General features: G+C 35.4%; 1 protein-coding gene across 1 annotated transcript; it reads left to right on the top strand.

Moving 5' to 3' along the window:
• Positions 1 to 149: 149 nt before the first annotated feature.
• Mon1 (vacuolar fusion protein MON1 homolog) lies at positions 150 to 18,824 on the top strand. Its single transcript, XM_071589263.1, has 9 exons — positions 150 to 618; positions 712 to 947; positions 1,428 to 1,625; positions 2,219 to 2,462; positions 3,251 to 3,426; positions 7,965 to 8,085; positions 9,498 to 9,753; positions 10,318 to 10,589; positions 17,360 to 18,824. The coding sequence occupies exons 1-9, from the start codon at positions 331 to 333 to the stop codon at positions 17,498 to 17,500; spliced, it is 1,932 nt and encodes a 643-aa protein (XP_071445364.1). The 5' UTR covers positions 150 to 330; the 3' UTR covers positions 17,501 to 18,824.
• The last annotated feature ends 417 nt before the right edge of the window (positions 18,825 to 19,241 follow it).

Genomic DNA, 19,241 nt, shown 5'->3' with positions numbered 1-19,241 from the left:
AAATATTTGACCACTGGTGTATGTAATACTGGGCCACATCCAAAAGGGTGGAATTAGAAAAAAGAGCATCACTGAAAGATGTCATTACTCTTAGAAAGGTTGGTTAATATCGCCAACTTGTCGACTTAACACCGTCATCACCTAATTCGATAATTTTACGCTTCTTAATCCAGGAAGTGTCCACTAACTGTTGCGAATTGTTAACAACACGAAAACGAAAATCGAAATGATAACAAAACACCCTAGTGTTGCGCGTCGCGGGTTGAGGTTGGGCCTGTGGCATTGAATGAATAACAGGGATAGCGTAAAGTAATATATATTCTATGTTCCATGGCGGCTGATCCACAAAAAGAATATTTACCCGACGAAGACAGTATCATTGACATTGATGAGGAAGCAGTTGGTAAAAATGTTTTGGAGCCTGGAGCATGTTCGGAGAAAATGCTCGTCACGACAGATTCATTCGAAGAATTTGAGCAAGAAATGGATTCAAGTTTTGATGAAAGGCAAATGAAAGAGAGCACCACGAGTACGATAAGCGAAATACAGGAAGAATTGCACGATGGCAATAACAGCTCTGATCCCGATGATGGGAAGCTATTGACCAACGAAGTTGCAGTATGAACCCCATTATGATATTGCATATATCATGAATCGTTTGTATGTTATAATAACTACTTTAAAGGCGCTTTTCCTTTGCAAAATTTGCAGGAGGAACTTGCGTCTAGGCTCAGCGAAACAAGCCTTACGTCGGTGGAAGGGGAAGTTAAAGGAGATGAAGATAAAAATGGAATTTCTGAAGAGGATGAAAAGGAAGATGCCTTGGCAACACCAGTTGGGTCATTGTCTGGCACCGAAGAAACCGAATGCTGGCAAAATGCAGCCTGGAAAAGGCGTAAAAAGCACATCTTCATATTAAGTGCGGCTGGTAAACCAGTTTATTCCAGGTAAAATATTATGCAATAGTGACGTTTGAAAATAGCAGAGGGATTCTTCCTTCCTCATTAGATAAATGCCCAATTCTTTAGTTTTGGTTTTTGATTTAAACGCCGTAAGTGTTGATTTAATATATAAATACTTGGTTAAAAATCGTGCCCTAGCTGTCATTTAGAGAGATATAATGTTTATGCCTAAATAATTCTGTTAGAAGTATTGTGCGACGGATTTTATGAATTCACACTAATACCGGATTACTTTTTCTTTCATTTTCTTTGAACCGTTGAAAGTTTACCTTTCTATTTGTTAGTTTAATGTTCAATCGATGTCATTTCCTCCTTACCAAAATTCATATGAAGTAAGTCAATTCTTTTATCATATTGAGATTTTTATGCAAATTTGTAAACATCCCCAATATGTTTTCCTGTATTCATTTTATGATCATAAATAATGTCATCGAGTTAATTTAAAATAATAGTTGATTTTTTTAGGTATGGCAATGAAGACAAGCAAGTTACATTGTTTGGTGTGATGCAGGCGCTTGTTTCATTTGTAGCTGATGGAAATGATTCAATTCGTTCCATTCATGCTGGACCAGTGAAATTTGTTTTTTTAACCAAAGGGCCAGTTATACTTGTTGCTGTATCCAGAACTGTGGAAAGTGTAGCTCAAGTAGCAATGCAACTAACGTAAGTTGTATTTTTTTTCGTTTTATTTTTTCTAGTGCTCTACTTTTAACAATTTTGGTTCATTAAAACAGTTATAAAATCACGCTTCCATGAAAGGTATTTTATAAATTCGCATTAGTCATATAGTGACCGATATTTGTGAAGAAATCTGAGTTCTAACCATGCAAAAATATCACTGCTTAACGGGAGACACATTAGTGGAGGTATCATGATAAGTGAAGAACTCAAGATGAACCAAAATCCCCCTTACATATATTTTGTTTGGGTGTAAGAGAATATCATAAATGCTGCTTTACCACATCCAGAAGCTTAATTATGACTTTGGTCAGTTAACGATCAATCTTGATTAGTTTAATAACTTCTTAAACTGAGTTTTTGGTGCTTTTCATCTCATTTATGATGGCCTGGAATAGGTATTCAAAAAGGCATTGTGACATATTTGAGCGCAACCTTTCATTGAATACATGAAACATAATCATGGAAGGGCAATTAGCCTAAAATAATTGGAAATAGATATTTTAGGAAATGGATATTTTTATTGTAATATTTGATATGATGTTCAATAACCCACGCTGTAATTTCATTCCTTATAGGTATGCTCATAATCAAATAGTGAGCGTATTAACTTCATCACAATTGGCAAGGGTATTTGAGCAGCGAAGAAATTATGACCTGCGTCGCTTGTTATCGGGTGCAGAGCGTTTACTTGATCGATTACTCTCCTCTATAGAAACACAACCTGCATTCCTTCTCTGTGCCATTCGATGTTTGCCTTTGGCCTCCAGTGCTCGGGAAGTTATTGGATCTACTATTCAATCTGCTTGCTCAAAAATTAAGGTTCGTAGAATGCTATTTATGAAATCATATGGAATTGTTTTGGTAAGTTGTTGACCTAACCCATTGTTGAGTAGCAAGAGAGAAAACACTTGATTATTGACAAAAATTTGGGGCAATTGTAAAGAATTTTTCTCTTCCTCCTCAGTTAGGAAATATTCCACAAAGTAAAACTTTAAATTGTGTGGTAGACTACCTTTTTGTATCCTTAGGGAGGAATTGCCATTCAACAGCTGAGAAGGTGAATACTTCATAGCACTCCATCTATCACAGCCGTTAATGCTTATCCCATGCTTTTTAATCTTTTACTGGATGCTCTGATTGCTAACAAAATACCTCCATTCGATAAATTTTAATGAGAGATGGAAACTGTTATTCAGCTGTCAAGATGAAGGAAATTTGCTTCTTACTAAGCAACACCTTATCATCTCTTCTCTCAAGTCGTAGTCAAACTTTTCACAATGAGAACTGATGTGTTGTATTTATTATATAAGTTTAATCTAATGTAAAGTTTTTGTAGTCTTTCGAGTTAACATTTATCCCTGTCTGGTGAATATGAAAATCTCCATCAAGCCTTCGCAAGAAAGTATGTGAAAAGAACTATTCAAAACTTCCTATTATAGTGACTGTGCTCTATCAAGTGATTAATTATGTATAAACTCTAGCATTTCATACTTCTCATTCTGTGGCCATTTCAGAATTGAAGAGTGAATATGTTTCACTAGTCTTCCATTTTTATTATCCATATATCTATTGAATCAGGTATGTGAATATTTAAAATTTTATTTCAGAACCTGGTTTTTGCCATACTAGTAGCAGATGACCAACTTATTTCACTGGTACGAATGAAGAAGTATTTCATTCATCCAGCAGATCTCCATCTGATATTTAATCTAGTCAGTTCATCAGAATCGTTTAAAGCTGCTGAAAGCTGGACTCCAATTTGCCTTCCAAGGTTTGACTCCAGGTGAATATTTAAAATAATAAATTAGAATTAGTTTAATAGTCTATCAATTGCTAGAATGTTTTAACTATAAAGTATATGCTAAATGTTGGGGAGGAGGGCACATATATATTCGGAACTGGAAAATGGTTATGTAATATTTTTTCTAAAGTACATGTTTGATTATGAACAATAATGCATGTAATGAACAATAATATGAACAACATTAATATGTATGTTTGGTGGCACAATTTAATTGCTCCTTGTCATTTTGGATAATCAATCATGGAACATAAAACCTAACCCAACAGGTTTTAAAAGAGTTATAATATTTTATTTCCTTATCATGTCACTTTAGCCTATCTGTTGCTTGTAAATTTTAGGGATATACTATAATTATTTTATTGCAACTAGTATGAGAATCTAATGTCTCAAAAAGTTGTTCTAAGTCATTTTACCGCTCTTAGTCATTCTCAAGAAAAAGCCAACAGTAAATATGTAATATGTATCCCCAAGTTGATTTCAGTGAAGTTACCTCAATTCCCTATGATTGAAGGTAATATCTGATTGTAAATGATGGCATTGTTTAGAGAAATCAAAAGGTTGCTCAGATGTCCTGGACATTTTACATTTGCCGAAGTAATTATTTTTCTCATCCCATTCATTAAGTAGATATTATTGGGTTCTGTACCTAGTGCATGATTTTCTGAATCATGCTGGAATTGGGCAACAGGTGGTAAATAGTGTAGTTCATCCAAGCAGACTTGGCCTGTCCCTAGACATTAGCATACACCAATATGGTTCTCAAGACCTGTAGTGTGAGTACATCTGCATGAACTCTGCACCCTACAAGCCATTGCAAATGCACAAGGCAGAGTTTTACAATGCCAGGCATGAAAATAAATATAAAGGAGCTTTTAAAGGAAGATGGGTGCTAGTATGTTAGTGCCTTAGGTGAATGATTTTTACTCTCTGAAATTGTTGAATTGAACGGCATATTAGCGGATGACTCCATTAAAAGTTACTGTTGCGCCATCTTCCGCAGTTACTTGGAATATGTTACTCTCCATCAGTGGCATCATTATTGCTATGGTATCATGACTGCCTTTTCCATTCTGAACCCAAACTGATTATCCCCTAAGTAATCCCCCCCAGTCCCTAATTAAGCCCAGCTCTCTATCATCTTATTGATAATCCTGAGAACCACTGTAGCTGTGTGCAAAACCAAACTTATTTTTCTGTAGTCCTCACATATACCTTAGCCTCACATATTGCCTTCCCTTTTTATGGAGTATTAACTAACACTGATCTGAAGAAATCTTCCTACCAAATTCCTTCCTTGTAAACACTATGTATTAGTCCATAAAAACTCTTCCTCCCACCTTCTTCTAAAACTTAAAATTATTCTGTGGGAATTTTCTCTACCCCCATGGTCTAACTTGATTTCAATTCCCTTAATGACCTTTCCATCTCACCGTCAAGTAAGCCTGGACCTAAGCTATCATCATCCATGTCATATTCTCTCTCTACATTTAATGCTCTTATCACTGGTCCACCCCGGTCCCCTGACACAATATGATATCTGTTATAGCTGGTTCAGTTTAAATTAAGTAGAAAAATGGAATTGGTGAGTATCATTTGATTTTGTGCCTGAAATGAACCTATTTACTTCCTCACAGTGCTTTCACTTTCTTGTCCAATTAATCAATTTCACTCTTCCTCTGTATTATTTCCATATCCTTGCAATGCATATTCCCCGATCTTCTTTTTCCCTATTATTTTCACACCTCTGTTTATTGTTTATCTCTTTGCACTCTCTTACATCTGATTTTCTGTTAGTATTCTTCCCTTTTCCTTCCTCATCTATCTTTCTAATCATCTCATCCATAATCAATAATTTCGTTTGTTCGTTTCCTCTTTACTATTTCTATAGTTTCATTTTCATCCTTCGATATCCGTTTTTGATATGTTCCCAATTCTCTTCTGTTGTACCTGTACTTATCTCCCTGTTCATACTGTTGATTATCTCTACTCCCTCCTGGTACTCCTTTCTTTTTGCCCTGGTTAGTACATCTACATGCCATTTCCTCAACATTCATTCCAGTTTTATCCTCTTGAATATGATATTACACCTCATTTATTCTGAATTATGATCTGAAATCACATTTGCTCTCATTAAATTGTAAATTAATCAAGCTGCTCTTAAATCTGTTTCTAACCATATCATGGTCTAACTGATATCTCTCTACATGTCCTGCTGAACTCTATTGCTTTCTCTCTATGTTCATTCAAAATTTCTTAACCAAAGTCGCCCTGGCATCCCTTCACCTTCCATCAATATCTAATCACCTATCAATGTGAAATGTTTCCGTCCTGGTATACTCTTTTTTATTTCCTATAATTGAGCATAAGACCCATATACTTCTTTATCCCTATGATTGCTTGTTGGTATGCGTGGATGGCTTTCGTTCCTCCTGGTCATCCCATCTCACTCCTTACCCATTTCTTGACCCAATACTTGCTATCCTGTGAACATCTTCAACAACCAACAAAAATGTCAAATTTAAATCAACTTCTGTGACAACTTGTTTTCCCACCCCTATGGCATGACCTCATTGGGAAGAATCTGGTAAAACCTATGATTGTCATTGTGGATATTTCTTAAATTAATGAATGCAGGAAAACAATGGTGATTGAGAATGATAGCAGTGTCATATGAATACAGTAGTAGTAGCTGTTATGGAAGGTGACCAACAGTGTAGGCGTTAGCACCTTTAGTTGGATATTTCGTTGGATTTATGATGTTCAGGGATTGGAGATAGGGTGAAGAAAGGCCGGGAATCAGTATTAGTCTACTTTTAACAAATGTTGCCAAGGGGTCCAGAGTTCAGCAACCCATCCGACAGATGGCATTCTCCCCTTGATGTGCATCCCTAATAGGGATTGGGATACTACGGTAAAATCTTTCCACTTCTTGGATTCTAACCCTGACCCTCGAGGTGGGAAGCCAGTGCATCACATGAATACAGAATGTCATGAACTCAAAATTCCTTACAACTGAGCCTGAAAAAGGAAATCATAATTAGTCATATAAACAATATCAGTTATCTCATGTATTAATGAACTGAGGAAATTGTTAAGGGAGCCATTTGCTAGAGAATTGAATCAAGCATAATAAGGACACTTATCACGTGTTTAGCATCTCTTAAATAAATTTGATGCAGGGAGAGTGGACTGAAAAGCATCTCCTCACAGTTGCTGATGAAGAAAAAAAGCCATATATTTTAGAATAAACTTTGTAGATTTGGGGTTGACTTTGCGGAAATGATTTAAAAAAATTCTGCTTTGTAAATTCCACTTAATTGGACTTAACAAAGCTGTATTTTTCTTCCCATAATCATATTTTAGTTACTAAATTTACGATATAAAAGGCTATCACAGCTGTTCAGCTGCCTGTACAAGTACAGGTAAGCCCTGTACGAACTAAACTACTTAATTGAATCTGAAATAATAGTTTTCGTGGAGCAAACTATGACAATTACCTCTGTTAATTATGACTTGTGAGTGGAAATGATCGATGTCGACAGAATTTGCATGAACCACTGTCAGAAAAGGTTGTGTATACATTGAGGTCTTGAGTGAGAACAAAATTTAGAGCTAGCTAGGTAAAGAAAAGAACATGTATGCTAAGCCTCAGGAACTCTTCTTTTTAAAAATAATTGAGAGTGAAACTTTTAGTTATCAACAAAAAATGTAAGGTAAGTGATACTAGGATCAAAACAAATATGAAGCAGAAAGTAGAATATGAAAATTTTATTTATAATCCTGTATAATTTAATGACCCCTAATTACCCCAAGACTTATTTTATCTTTTGAGATTGTCCTTGAGAGCAATGATTATTATAGCACCTATTACTTTTAATCAAGAATGGTTTTGATGAAGGTGGTGGCACTGGAAGAGGAAGCATGTGTTGGTGACAGAGTCATTGGTATCAAATGGTGACTGTTTTCACCCAAATAAAGACATTTATATATCTGTAGTGATGTCAAGTACAGGCACTGGTGATCTCGACTATCTAATGTACACATTACTTGAGGCATATGTGTAAGTACATGTAAGACCACTCTACAGTGGGTATATAGATACATGTATTTTAATGCATTGTTGCATTTCAAACCTGACCTACTTTCCTTTAATTTTTTAGGAGAGTAATAAAAAAGAAGTCATTATGAATGAAATTTCGATGGGTATTAATCCTTAGATAAAATCACTTTTTCTTCGGTATATTATATACATTTCTCCAACTGTACCATCAGCATCTCCAGGTTAGGATTTCGGTAATACATTAAAAGAATAAACCATATGTATGATCAAATGGTTACTCACACTATTATCTTTTTCCCTCTTAGAAACTCGCCTATTTAAAAACCTGGGTAATTTACATCATGCAGGTTTTGATTTTTAACTATTAGAATACAATTACCCATAATTTTTAGCTCTAAAAAACGATTAATATGCAGCCATATGTGGTAAGGATGATGTTTCCTCTCTCTCCCTACAGTGGTTACCTCCATGGCCATGTGTCTTATTTATCAGATGATTGCCAGGCTTGTTTGTTGCTGCTTACAGTGGACAGGGATGTATTTTTTACTCTTTCTGGGGCCAAGCAGAGGATTGTTGAGGTAAAAAAAATCAATTTATCATTGTTTTAAATGCTTATGTATCTGAGTTTTGAATTTTAAATTGATAGAAGCTATTGATTCCTTTGTCATTGAGTAAAATGCAAGTGGTCTTGAAGAATGCCTGATTTCTGCTTTTGACTATGTTGGGCTCTAATTTTCTCATAGGAAAAAGGATTATGTCAATTTTTAGGGGAATATTTACTTTTTAAACTATAGCATGATTGCCTATCATCAGGAAAGTCTGAAATCACTGAATTCCTCCAAAAAGGTTTGGAAGGAGTATTGTTTTTTATAGAATTCTGGAATTTATATATCATGCAAGTTGGGAAAAGGTCAAATTTCTGGGAAAAGATGAGAATATGATATGCCAATTGAGAATTCCCTGATATTTGTTTCTTTTTGTTTTAGACCAGTTAGTATTTGTCAGAGCATGTCTGTGTTATAGCCCTGGAAAAACTGAAATTGTTGCAGGACTTGGTGTTGTGATTTAGGTGCCACCCACGGTGATGACAAATGATTTGCAGAATCTAACTAATCAGATTTTGTTTTCTGTTGTTGTAAAAATATCAGTCTTGAATAATTTTGAAAAGTCACTCATATGTATCATAAATTTCATGAAAAGTACAATTTGGTTTGTTTTATTTCATATGACTGGCATTTGAAATGGTATACAATAAGTTTTATGTTTCATACTTTTAGCATTTGGATTTGTTAGCTTTTAAATAGAGTATGATAACATAGGTAATTCTTATGGAACGTGTATTATATCAAATTGTGAAAGGCTATCTAAAAACTAGAAAAAGCAATGTGAATGGATAACAAAGGATGCCCTCTACTCAGTGCTTAAGCATATGACTATGTCTAATTGTATTAATCAATATTATGTTATTTTATGAAATGTTTCTATTATAACCTTACATTAATACATTCATTGCATATTTTTCAGAAAATAGAATTATGAAAACAAATGCATTGGAAAGGACTTGGTCACAGTATGCTGTATTAACTCCATTTTTTTCAAATTTGAATGAATATTGCCCTCTCTAGATATGAAGTGATACAATATGCTTTTCACCTCACTTAATGAAATTTTTTCCTTCCTGATATTGCCCTTAGTTACACTTTTACAAACCCCTCCCTCTTCTTTAGATTTGCCGTTGCTATGGATGGGAATACCCTAACCAAATGATTTGATATGTATGAGTAGGTACAATTTGAAGATTCATAATTCAAATGCATTATGAATAAGATGTTAGGTATGTGCTTTGAAATTAAAAATGTACCCAAGAACTTCACTTGTTAGCCATCAATCCACAGGGTTGGAACATATTATTTTTAAATATAACTTGCAAATATATTTTTTTGTATACCTTAGAGCTTTCATTTATAGTAACTTATGCTTCTTTATGCAGAGACTACGGCGTTGCGATGCCCTCGTGGCTATAAATAAAGCCTTGGCTGAGGGTGGATTCAGTGCAAGTGCGGCCAATGCACCAGGAGTTCGCCATTTCCTGTATAAATGTCGAACATCAGCGCAGTTTGCCTGTCCGAGAGTGGAAAGTCCATATGTGTTGCGTTCGCACAGAAGTCAGAATGCCAGAAGTGAAGGAAGAGGGAGTGGATATTACGACACCAGTGATGACCTGGAATCAAATGACAACTCCTCTGGTAAGAATTTTTTTGAGGTAGTGCAGTTGATGAAATTGTGTTGCATTTTCAAAGCGTGGTCGTTTAGGGTTGTAAATTGCAATTTATTTTCCCAACTTGTGTGTGATACTAAATAATATTTCTCAGCAACTAATGAAATTACTGCATCAGGAAGAGGAAATATTCAGCTGCTGTATTTTGCTTGGCATAGGATATTTTCAAGTTTTAGTTCCCCTCTCTTAAATTTAACTAGTATAAATGTTTTTTCAGTTTATCCACTCCATCCATGATTATAACATAGAAAATAGGGAAGGTGCTGACTCTCATTATTTCAACTGAATTTTTAATCATTTTGTCTGTAGTAATTAATGAATTGTGGTCATATGGTATCTTAAGAGCCAGTTAATATTTCATCAATGTATATGTATGAATATGTATGTATAGTTCTTGCACATAAGACCTATTTGTAAAATTGTTGCTTTTGCTACAGTAATCATAGATATTCAAATGGCACCCCGCCGGTATGGTCAAGAGCAATTTCTCTCGATACTTGAGCATTAAGATAAGTTTGTTTCACCCCAACAGGTTTTTTTACCCAGACTAGCAGTTCGAGTAGTTTTGGCTCAAATACTAAGCTGGGTGGCAGCATCTCTGGATCCATGGCATCAGGGCTTAGTGGGCATGATGATGATGAAACTGTGGGTGGTTATGGTAGTGGTTGTGAAGAGGATGATGAAGATGATGGTGAGAGAAGGCTTATGGGATTATATCAACAATTGTATCATCGGTTGCACTCAGTTGCCAGGCCTCAGAAGGTATACTTCAGACAGGCAGATTCTGAAGCTATCCTGGGATGGGTAAGTTTTTTTATTTTTCACAAATATCTTTTCTCACTGGGGTTTATATGAATCATTAACAAAAAGTTGTCATTGCCAATGCCCCTAAGAAATTGCATTATCATTATACATAAATTATTATGATTTTGCAGTTAAAATCACAATCATCGCACTACATATTTTGAAAGATTCTAATTACCCCTCAATTTTTGTGGTGAATGACCAGCACAATGGTTAGGAATTAACTTGAATTCTTATAAGAGTAAATCAGTCCTCAAAGTAAACCAGTAATCCATTACAATGAGACCAGCGGCCGATGCCTCAAGCCAAAAAGTAATTTTACAAGTCCTTGTAATTTGCCAATATAAATTCTGCTGATGGCATTACATAAAATGAACGTGTATGAATAAGGCAAAGAGTAATGAAATATTCAAATAGCCTAATCAGTGGTTAGAATATTCTGCAAAGTCTATATTTCGTTTCTTATATTTTATTTTTTTAATATCCAGAAGTAGTTTTTCTTGCAACAAAATCCAGCCAAGGTGAATGATTTTTGCACTCGATTGCTGCATTGAAATGCATATTAGTGCATGATACCGTTAAAAGTTACTGTGGTGGCATCTCCATAGTTTCTTGGAAGTAGTTCTTCTTTTTGAAATAAGTTTTAGTTGATTTAGAGATTTTATGTATTACCACAATTTTTATATGATTTAATTTTTTCAGCCATTAAGTGTGGTTTTGGGGAGAAAAGTGGGCTCACACAAGTTACTGTAAAATGTGAAAAAATTAAATCAATCTTCTCTGCTGCAATCGGCAAAATTGTATAACATTTAGAGATGCAATTTGCATTTTATGTTTTAAAGTTTCATTTACTTTTGATGGGTAACCATAATATAGGGCTTATAGAACTTGTCCTTTGAGTTATTATACCCAGATTACACCCTTCTAGAATTTACTATCAATAAATCATGTCTTGGTACTTCCTTGCATCACTAAAGGAACCATTTTGCCAAGTTTAAATTCCCTGATGCAGTGGGTTGAGACTCTGCATTGATAAATCAGTGGGTCAGGCACTTCCTTGCATCACTAAAGGAACCATTTTGCCAAATTTAAATTCCCTGATGCAGGGGGTTGAGACTCTGCATTGATAAATCAGTGGGTCAGGGCTTTTGCTTTTATAAATGTGTGCCTGGTACCATAACATCCCTGCTAGTTGCCCTTGCAGTGGCTTACCAGATTTGTGTAGATGTGGATATATGCACAGACTTGGCATGATATTTTTTCTCTTGAAAAGCATCAAAAATTACTAACCATCTTGTAACCCTGAGAAAACCAGTCCCAAATTTTAACTCATTTGGCATGAATGTAATGATGAGCTACTTACTTCATGCAGTCATCCATGCAGATGTTATCTCATTATGATAATAAGCCATAACAGCATATTATGTAAATCATAATGTAATTAATGGTTTCTGGCGTAACTTTATGGAACCGATTCATTATAAATAAATGAAAGGACTAACTTTGTAGTTCCACACGAAAACGATTTATTCACACGACCCAGGTTTCGAAGTAAAACTTCATCATCAGGTGAGCTCTCTACATTTGCAGCCCTTCTTATATATACAGCCAGGGCGGGGGTGGGGTGGAGATAATCAGGAAGGTTTGGGAGGGGTAAAGTCAGGATTGGTTTGCGTGCCGGAGGGGAGGGCAGTTTGGCGTCCCCTCCGCGATGTTGGTGGAATGTGGAGCGGGAGGGAGAAGTCTACATTGTAGAGCTCTCGTGAGTCAGCGGATTAGAGAGGGTTAGATGAAGGGGAGGGGGGGGTCATCGGCCACCGTGAGGATTGGGACTTTAAGGAGGGGAGAGTGGGAGGCATACAGAAATTTGTTAACAATATTTTCATTTAAACAAACACTATTTAAAATTTCTAAATGTTCTAAGGCGTCTAATCTATAGCCTTTGCTTTCAACATGTAAAATTTCGAAATCAAAATCACTTTTATGGTTATTATCAATCAAATGCTTTGCGAATTGAGAGTTCATCTTTTTATTTCTTGCACATGCTTGATGCTCCTTCACTCGTTCTTGGAATTTCCTCCCTGTCTGTCCGATGTATATTGCCCCGCAATCGCACTTTAGCTTATATACTCCACTCTTTTCCTTATATGGGATTCTGTCCTTTGTGTGGGAGAGCAGGCCCCTGAGACTTGATTTGTTATAATGGGCTATCTTAATTCTACATTTTGGAAGTTTCTGACATACTTTTTGTGAAAAATCGTCTAAATAAAGGATTCTGCGCCACTTGGCTGCGGGGTCCTGTGGCGGTTCAGTACTGTAAATATCTTTCAATGCCATTTTATTAAGTTTTTTGCGGTATAGTTTCTCTACTAGCTCCTCATCGTAGCCGTTGTTTCTTGCAATCAATTTAATCGTGTTAAGTTCTTTTTTGACGTTGTTTTGCGACATTGGGACGTTCACCAACCGGTGTATCATTGAATGGAAGGCGGAGAGTTTTTGTGAGAAGCAATGTCTTGACTTGAAATGGATAACTTGATCTGTGTATGAGTTTTTCCGAAAGATAGAGAAATCAAGCCGGTTGTTTAATTTTGAAATTTTTAAATCAAGAAAATTCAGTGTATTATTTTCTTTTACTTCACAGGTGAATTTTAGGTTTTCGTTCAAAGAATTTAAATGTGTAAGAAATAGCTGAATTTGCCTTTTGGAGCCTCTCCACACACAAAACACATCGTCCACATATCGATACCAACACAACACATTATTTGTTAGTTCGTTACACGAGGAGAACAAGTTCTTTTCGAAATGGTTCATGTAAATGTCGGCCAGAATTGGTGATAGAGGGCAACCCATAGCTAGGCCATTGGGCTGTTTGAAATATTTTCCGTTGAATTTAAAATAATTTTGCGAAGCACATGTCTGTAGCAGTTGGATTAGTTCACAGATAACTGGGTAAGGCACAGAATTCTGGATAAGTTTGGTTTCTGCAATGTCTATGGCTTCTTTAGGCGGCACACTGGTGAAGAGGTTGGATACATCGAAGGACACTAGGAAGCACTTGTTGGGGATAGTCACTTTGGAAACACGGTTGATGAAGTCAATGTAATTACGCACACCGTATTTTGCTTCAAATTTTGAATGCTCTCTAAATATGTCGTTTACTCTTCTCGCTAACAGGTGGTTGGGGGCTGTTACGTTAGAAATCACGGGTCTAATCGGAAATCCTGGTTTGTGAATCTTGGGTAACCCAAAGAACCGGGGTGCTGAAGGATTCATTTGGGTTAGCTTTTCTACATCATGCCACTTAAATAATATTGAACATGATTTTAACGAATTTTTGCACTCTTGTTGAAACTTGGTGGTTGGGTCTGATTTCAGTTCTTGAATCTTGTGCTCTTCGATAAATGTATTGCATAATGTATTTATTTAAGTGGCATGATGTAGAAAAGCTAACCCAAACCCCTCCTTAAAGTCCCAATCCTCACGGTGGCCGATGACACCCCCCCCCCTCCCCTTCATCTAACCCTCTCTAATCCGCTGACTCACGAGAGCTCTACAATGTAGACTTCTCCCTCCCGCTCCACATTCCACCAACATCGCGGAGGGGACGCCAAACTGCCCTCCCCTCCGGCATGCAAACCAATCCTGACTTTACCCCTCCCAAACCTTCCTGATTATCTCCACCCCACCCCCGCCCTGGCTGTATATATAAGAAGGGCTGCAAATGTAGAGAGCTCACCTGATGATGAAGTTTTACTTCGAAACCTGGGTCGTGTGAATAAATCGTTTTCGTGTGGAACTACAAAGTTAGTCTTTTCATTTATTTATAAATCATAATGGGTTGCAGTAGTCCAGAGGGTAGAGCGTTGGACTGTTGACCGGAGGGGCCCGGGTTCGATTCCCGGGCAAGGCACTCTAGGCACCTGGAGCTCCACCCAAGCTATGTGATTTTTTGGGTTCCATATCTTCCTTGGAAACCATAACACAAGGAAAGGAACTGGCCCCCCTACCCTGATGTGTGAATTTCACAAGCCGTCGGGCTTAATACTGGGTGAACTATACCATCACCTACCAAACTGACCTTCAGGTTGATTACTGTTGTTTATGGTTTTATGTAAATCATAGCATGATGCATGCATTCACATCCAGTAGCACTCATTATGGATGGTGATCCCTTGCCAGTAATATCCCACGTATCACTTCCCTATCTATTCTATAGCTCCGGTACATGATATTCTTCAAACAAAGCTATTGGGTTTCACCACTTGAGAGCCCTAAAAGGCAATAGCCGCTAAGAATACATTATGAGTTCTTGTATTGATGTCATAATTACAGAAGAGTGGCTAAGTATTGATTCACGTACCTTGTCATAGGAGGGTGTTTTCCTTTAAGTGGAATTTTAGGTTTTCGTGACATTTATTTACAATGAATAAGGGTTTTGGGTATTCCTGTGTGTCAGAGTGTCTCTTGGTAACAACAAGCCTGCTTCTCTGATGAGGAGGAATACCCAAAAGCCTTAGGCATTGAAGATTTTCCTTGACATAATCTGTGTTATTAGTGAAGAATGATCTTTTGACAGAAGTCCCTATGGAAAAAGCATCCTCGCCTCCCTCATATGTGTATAAATAACTAGATACTTTTCTACTACCTGTTTTTAATGAGTTTATTGGTATTATAAATTCCTGCAGTCAGGTACCATGGTAGTAAATAGTGCTTTACATTTGGGAAGCTTAAAACAGAAATTTTTGATATTTTTATCTCGGAAATTATAACTTGTGGGTATATTCCATTATGAATTTTTTGTGTGAAGAATTTAGTTTTTAAAATTTTAAAAAAAAATTGTTCCTCCAATATTAAAGCAGAGTAAGGAAAGTGAATTTTTTGTGGGGTTCCATGCATAAGTGGAATACACAAGGCCTAAATATTCATATTTTAGTATCATTTTAAAATGAAGTCATATGGTGGCATATGTTCATCCAATGGCAGTTGACAAATTCCAGCTCATTATAAATTAGCAGGTTCATACTTGGAAATTTTCCAAATGATTATATAGTATACTCTCAACTCTGATTTCAATGTTTACACTTCATTTGATGAGCATTGTCTTAAAAATAATTTGTAAATAAAATTTTCAAGGCAATAAATTATTGATTTCCAAAAATCTGGTTGACAACATAATTATGTGAAAAATTACCTAGTACTTTTTATTTATAACCATGGAAATACACAATGTAAATCCAGGTGTCATAGAATTCATTCAACCTGTTTCCCTCTTTTTTGAATTCACTGAATAGGTCAGTGGATAATGCTCTTTGGAAGGATTGTTGCATAGGAATGGAAAGTGGTGGATTCCAATTTCTTGTCTTGCTCTCAATGTAAAAGGGAAGATAAAATTGAAACAAGTTGCAATTTTCAGCTTTCAGGTTAGCTGGAATATAATATCATCGTGAAACTTGTAGTACTGCTGTTATTTTTACTGAATATGATGTTAGAACAATTTTTGTATCAATTGCTTCAATACTAAGTCTTAACATGCACCAAAATTGCAAAAATTGTGAAAAAGGATATATATTTTATTAAATGTAGCGTATATTCATGTGGAATTTGTTACAAAATTCATTAAATTTTTTGTGACACATTTTTTAACACTTCCCCGAACAGTCATATGTATCCAAATGTTTTCATAATTAGGTTAATTGAAAACAGTTTTATATTCTTTAGGAAAGCGTTCAAAAGTGCGCTATGAAAAGTTCCATGTATTTTGTAACAAATTTTATTTGAATACTGCTAAATATCATATAATAGATATGCTATTCTATAATGTAGCTTAGAATTACGGGGGAAAGTTGTTTTTGTGGAAGAGTATCCGAGTGTCATAGTAATGATGGTAGTTGTGCTTTTCCATTGATTTTGGGAAACAACCATTTAATCAAAGATGCTAAACCTAGTGGTGCCCTTGAGTCCTTAGCAATTTGGAGACTGTTCTTCAAAAAAGGAAACATAGTCTTGTTGGATGATGCTGGCAATGATTCTTCAGCTAATTTTATAAACAAGTCAAGTATTCTTTTATTCCCTTCTTAATCCTGTTGTAAAATAATATCCCACTATAGCTGAGAGTGTGAGTCACTCTATCACTCATTCACTATAGCAGAAATATTTTACTGATTCCATGCCAAGCTAAATTTGACCCATAAGAAGTACCAATTATGCTGAAAATAAAGCTTGAGGGAGCTTCACATTTTCAATGTTATTGTTTTCATCAGAACTACTCAAGAAATATAGGGGCCTTGGGTTTCCAGATGAGTTCTCAAGTTACTGATGAGATGCACACTGGACCATTATAAAGTCAGAACTTTTATGCTGTATCTTTGCTAAAAGAGGAATAATTTACTGTTTCGGGGCCATAACAAATGTTCAAAATTTTACACTTTGTTTGCATCATGTATTTCCCCTGAGTTCATAGTATCCCATTGGCTGGCATTGACAATTTAGCTTTGTAAGAATTCAGTGTTGTCCAAATGAATTTATTTATAATGAGTTTTTATGATTCAATGGGATCAATGAAAAAGCAGAGAAAAGGTGAAGCTATTCTCTAAATCACCCTGAATTTTATTCCATAAACATGACTGGCTGTGTGCTCATGATTCAGTGTATGTAATATATGTAATTCATAGTGTGATTTATTAATTTATTTTAGATTCTCAATGCATAAATTATTCAGCATTATTATTATTGGAATTTTATTAGTAATAATGGGTTCATTTTTGTTTCAGGTCAACTCAAAATATGAGCTGTATGTTATTTTTGAGCCATTAATCAACAAGGCAAATGCCATTTCAGCTGTTGATAAAATTCTTAGCTGGATCAAGGAGGAGGAAGACAGGCTTTTTATCCGAAATGCCCCCACCTTTTAAATATATATTGCATCTTCATATATGATCCAATTGAATTGCAAGTGACTCGTAATATATATGATGACATTGCTCTTGGTTGTTTGAGTAACTTTTATTCATTCTGTAGTGAGCTTGGATAATTTTTCCATAGGTATCATTGGAGCATTACAAAGCTGTCACTTTCCTGGAATTGTCTTAGTTTTGAAAATTTTTCATAGATGAGTTGAAAAAAATAAATGAACCTCTAAAGTCTATTTTATTAGTATTTGAGAAAATAATAAAAATTCATTTTGTTTTGAAGACTATGTTACACAACCTTTTGTCACTGAGTACTAATTGCAGCAATTAGATATTTTACTTAGGTTCCTAATAAATAAATTTCTGCCATTGATACCAGAATATTGCATTAGTATTTCTTTACTATGTATCATTCCATTGTTATTCAGATTTGAGTATACATATTGTTATGTAATTTATGCCAGGGTTTTACCTCATGTATAATAACTGTAAAAATGTTTGGGCGTGACTGAAGATGAAGAATAAGGTGGTATGTAATATACAAGCTCTGCAAACCTTGACTGGTTTGTTTGTTATCTTTGCCGTGAAGGTTAATGTACATGGATATTTGAAAATTGTACTAGGAATTTTAACGAAGGCCAATTTATTTGGCTACTGTGAAAGGGTACCAAATATTTGCTGTGCAATTCAATATCTCTGGTATGATAATATGTACAAAAGAGAAAGCTGGAGGCAATTGGCTACTATGTAGCTAATGCTGTTTGAATTTTTGTGTTACTTGACTACATATTAAATTAATTTTTTATTTTAGCTCAGAAAATCATATGTGCTATCTTTTAATCACTTTTGAAATCTAGCAAGTGGTATTCTTATAATCATACTAACCCAAAAAATTGAAAAATAACCATGTTTATGAATTTAAGGAGATGGTAAAAATGTATCTATCCAAGAAGTCTGAAAGAGTATTATTGGCTGTCAAATTCTGCTTTTCCTGTTTAGAATAATTAACAGTATATTTAAATTATTCGGGTGTACTTAATTTACTCTTTAATCATAATCAGTATAAATTACCTCTAGGTTGAAAACAGTCATGTAGTCTGAACTGGTTAAAAATTTGTGAATTCATCTTCATTAAAAGGTTTTCTTTTTGTCATTGACTTCAGAAAATAGGCCATCTTGGAGGCATAATGGCCTGCTGTCATGATGGCGTTATATTATATTTGAGCAGCATCTGTAAAAATTGGAAATCCAAACCCCCTCATGAAAATAAAATTGTAAATCTTCATTTAATGTAATATTCTTTGTTGAAATAAAGTACTTTGTTAGATTCTTGTTGATTTATTTGATTAAGTTGTTGCATTTCACAATGGCTTTGAAAGGGCCATTCAATGGCTGTTTATTCAGTTTTAGGGGTCCTTTAGTGTCCAGTCAACTGATTCAAGTGTGTGAGTCACATTGGATAAATCCCATAGTCCACTACACTGGAGCAAACTAAATGGGTTATGGGAATTGGATTGCTTAAGTAAACAATATCCTGGCTTTTTATCAGAGGCCCAAGGTTCATGATAACTTTCAGTTATGTCTAAGTGTTGAGAAATTATTTCTCTCTTATGTTATCCATTTAAGCTATTATTTCTTATTGTGAAGTAGACTAAGAAATGGCTCATGCCAGTGTTAATAATGAAGTAGGATACGCATATTCATGGTATGAATCATCTATCATAAAATGGTAAATAGGTACTCC

The sequence above is a fragment of the Hetaerina americana genome, unplaced genomic scaffold (genome assembly GCF_022747635.1).
Source record: "Hetaerina americana unplaced genomic scaffold, ioHetAmer1.1.p SCAF_35, whole genome shotgun sequence".
Lineage (NCBI taxonomy): Eukaryota > Metazoa > Arthropoda > Insecta > Odonata > Calopterygidae > Hetaerina > Hetaerina americana.
Note: the sequence above shows the minus strand (reverse complement) of the source record. Positions and strands in the feature narration are given on the sequence as shown.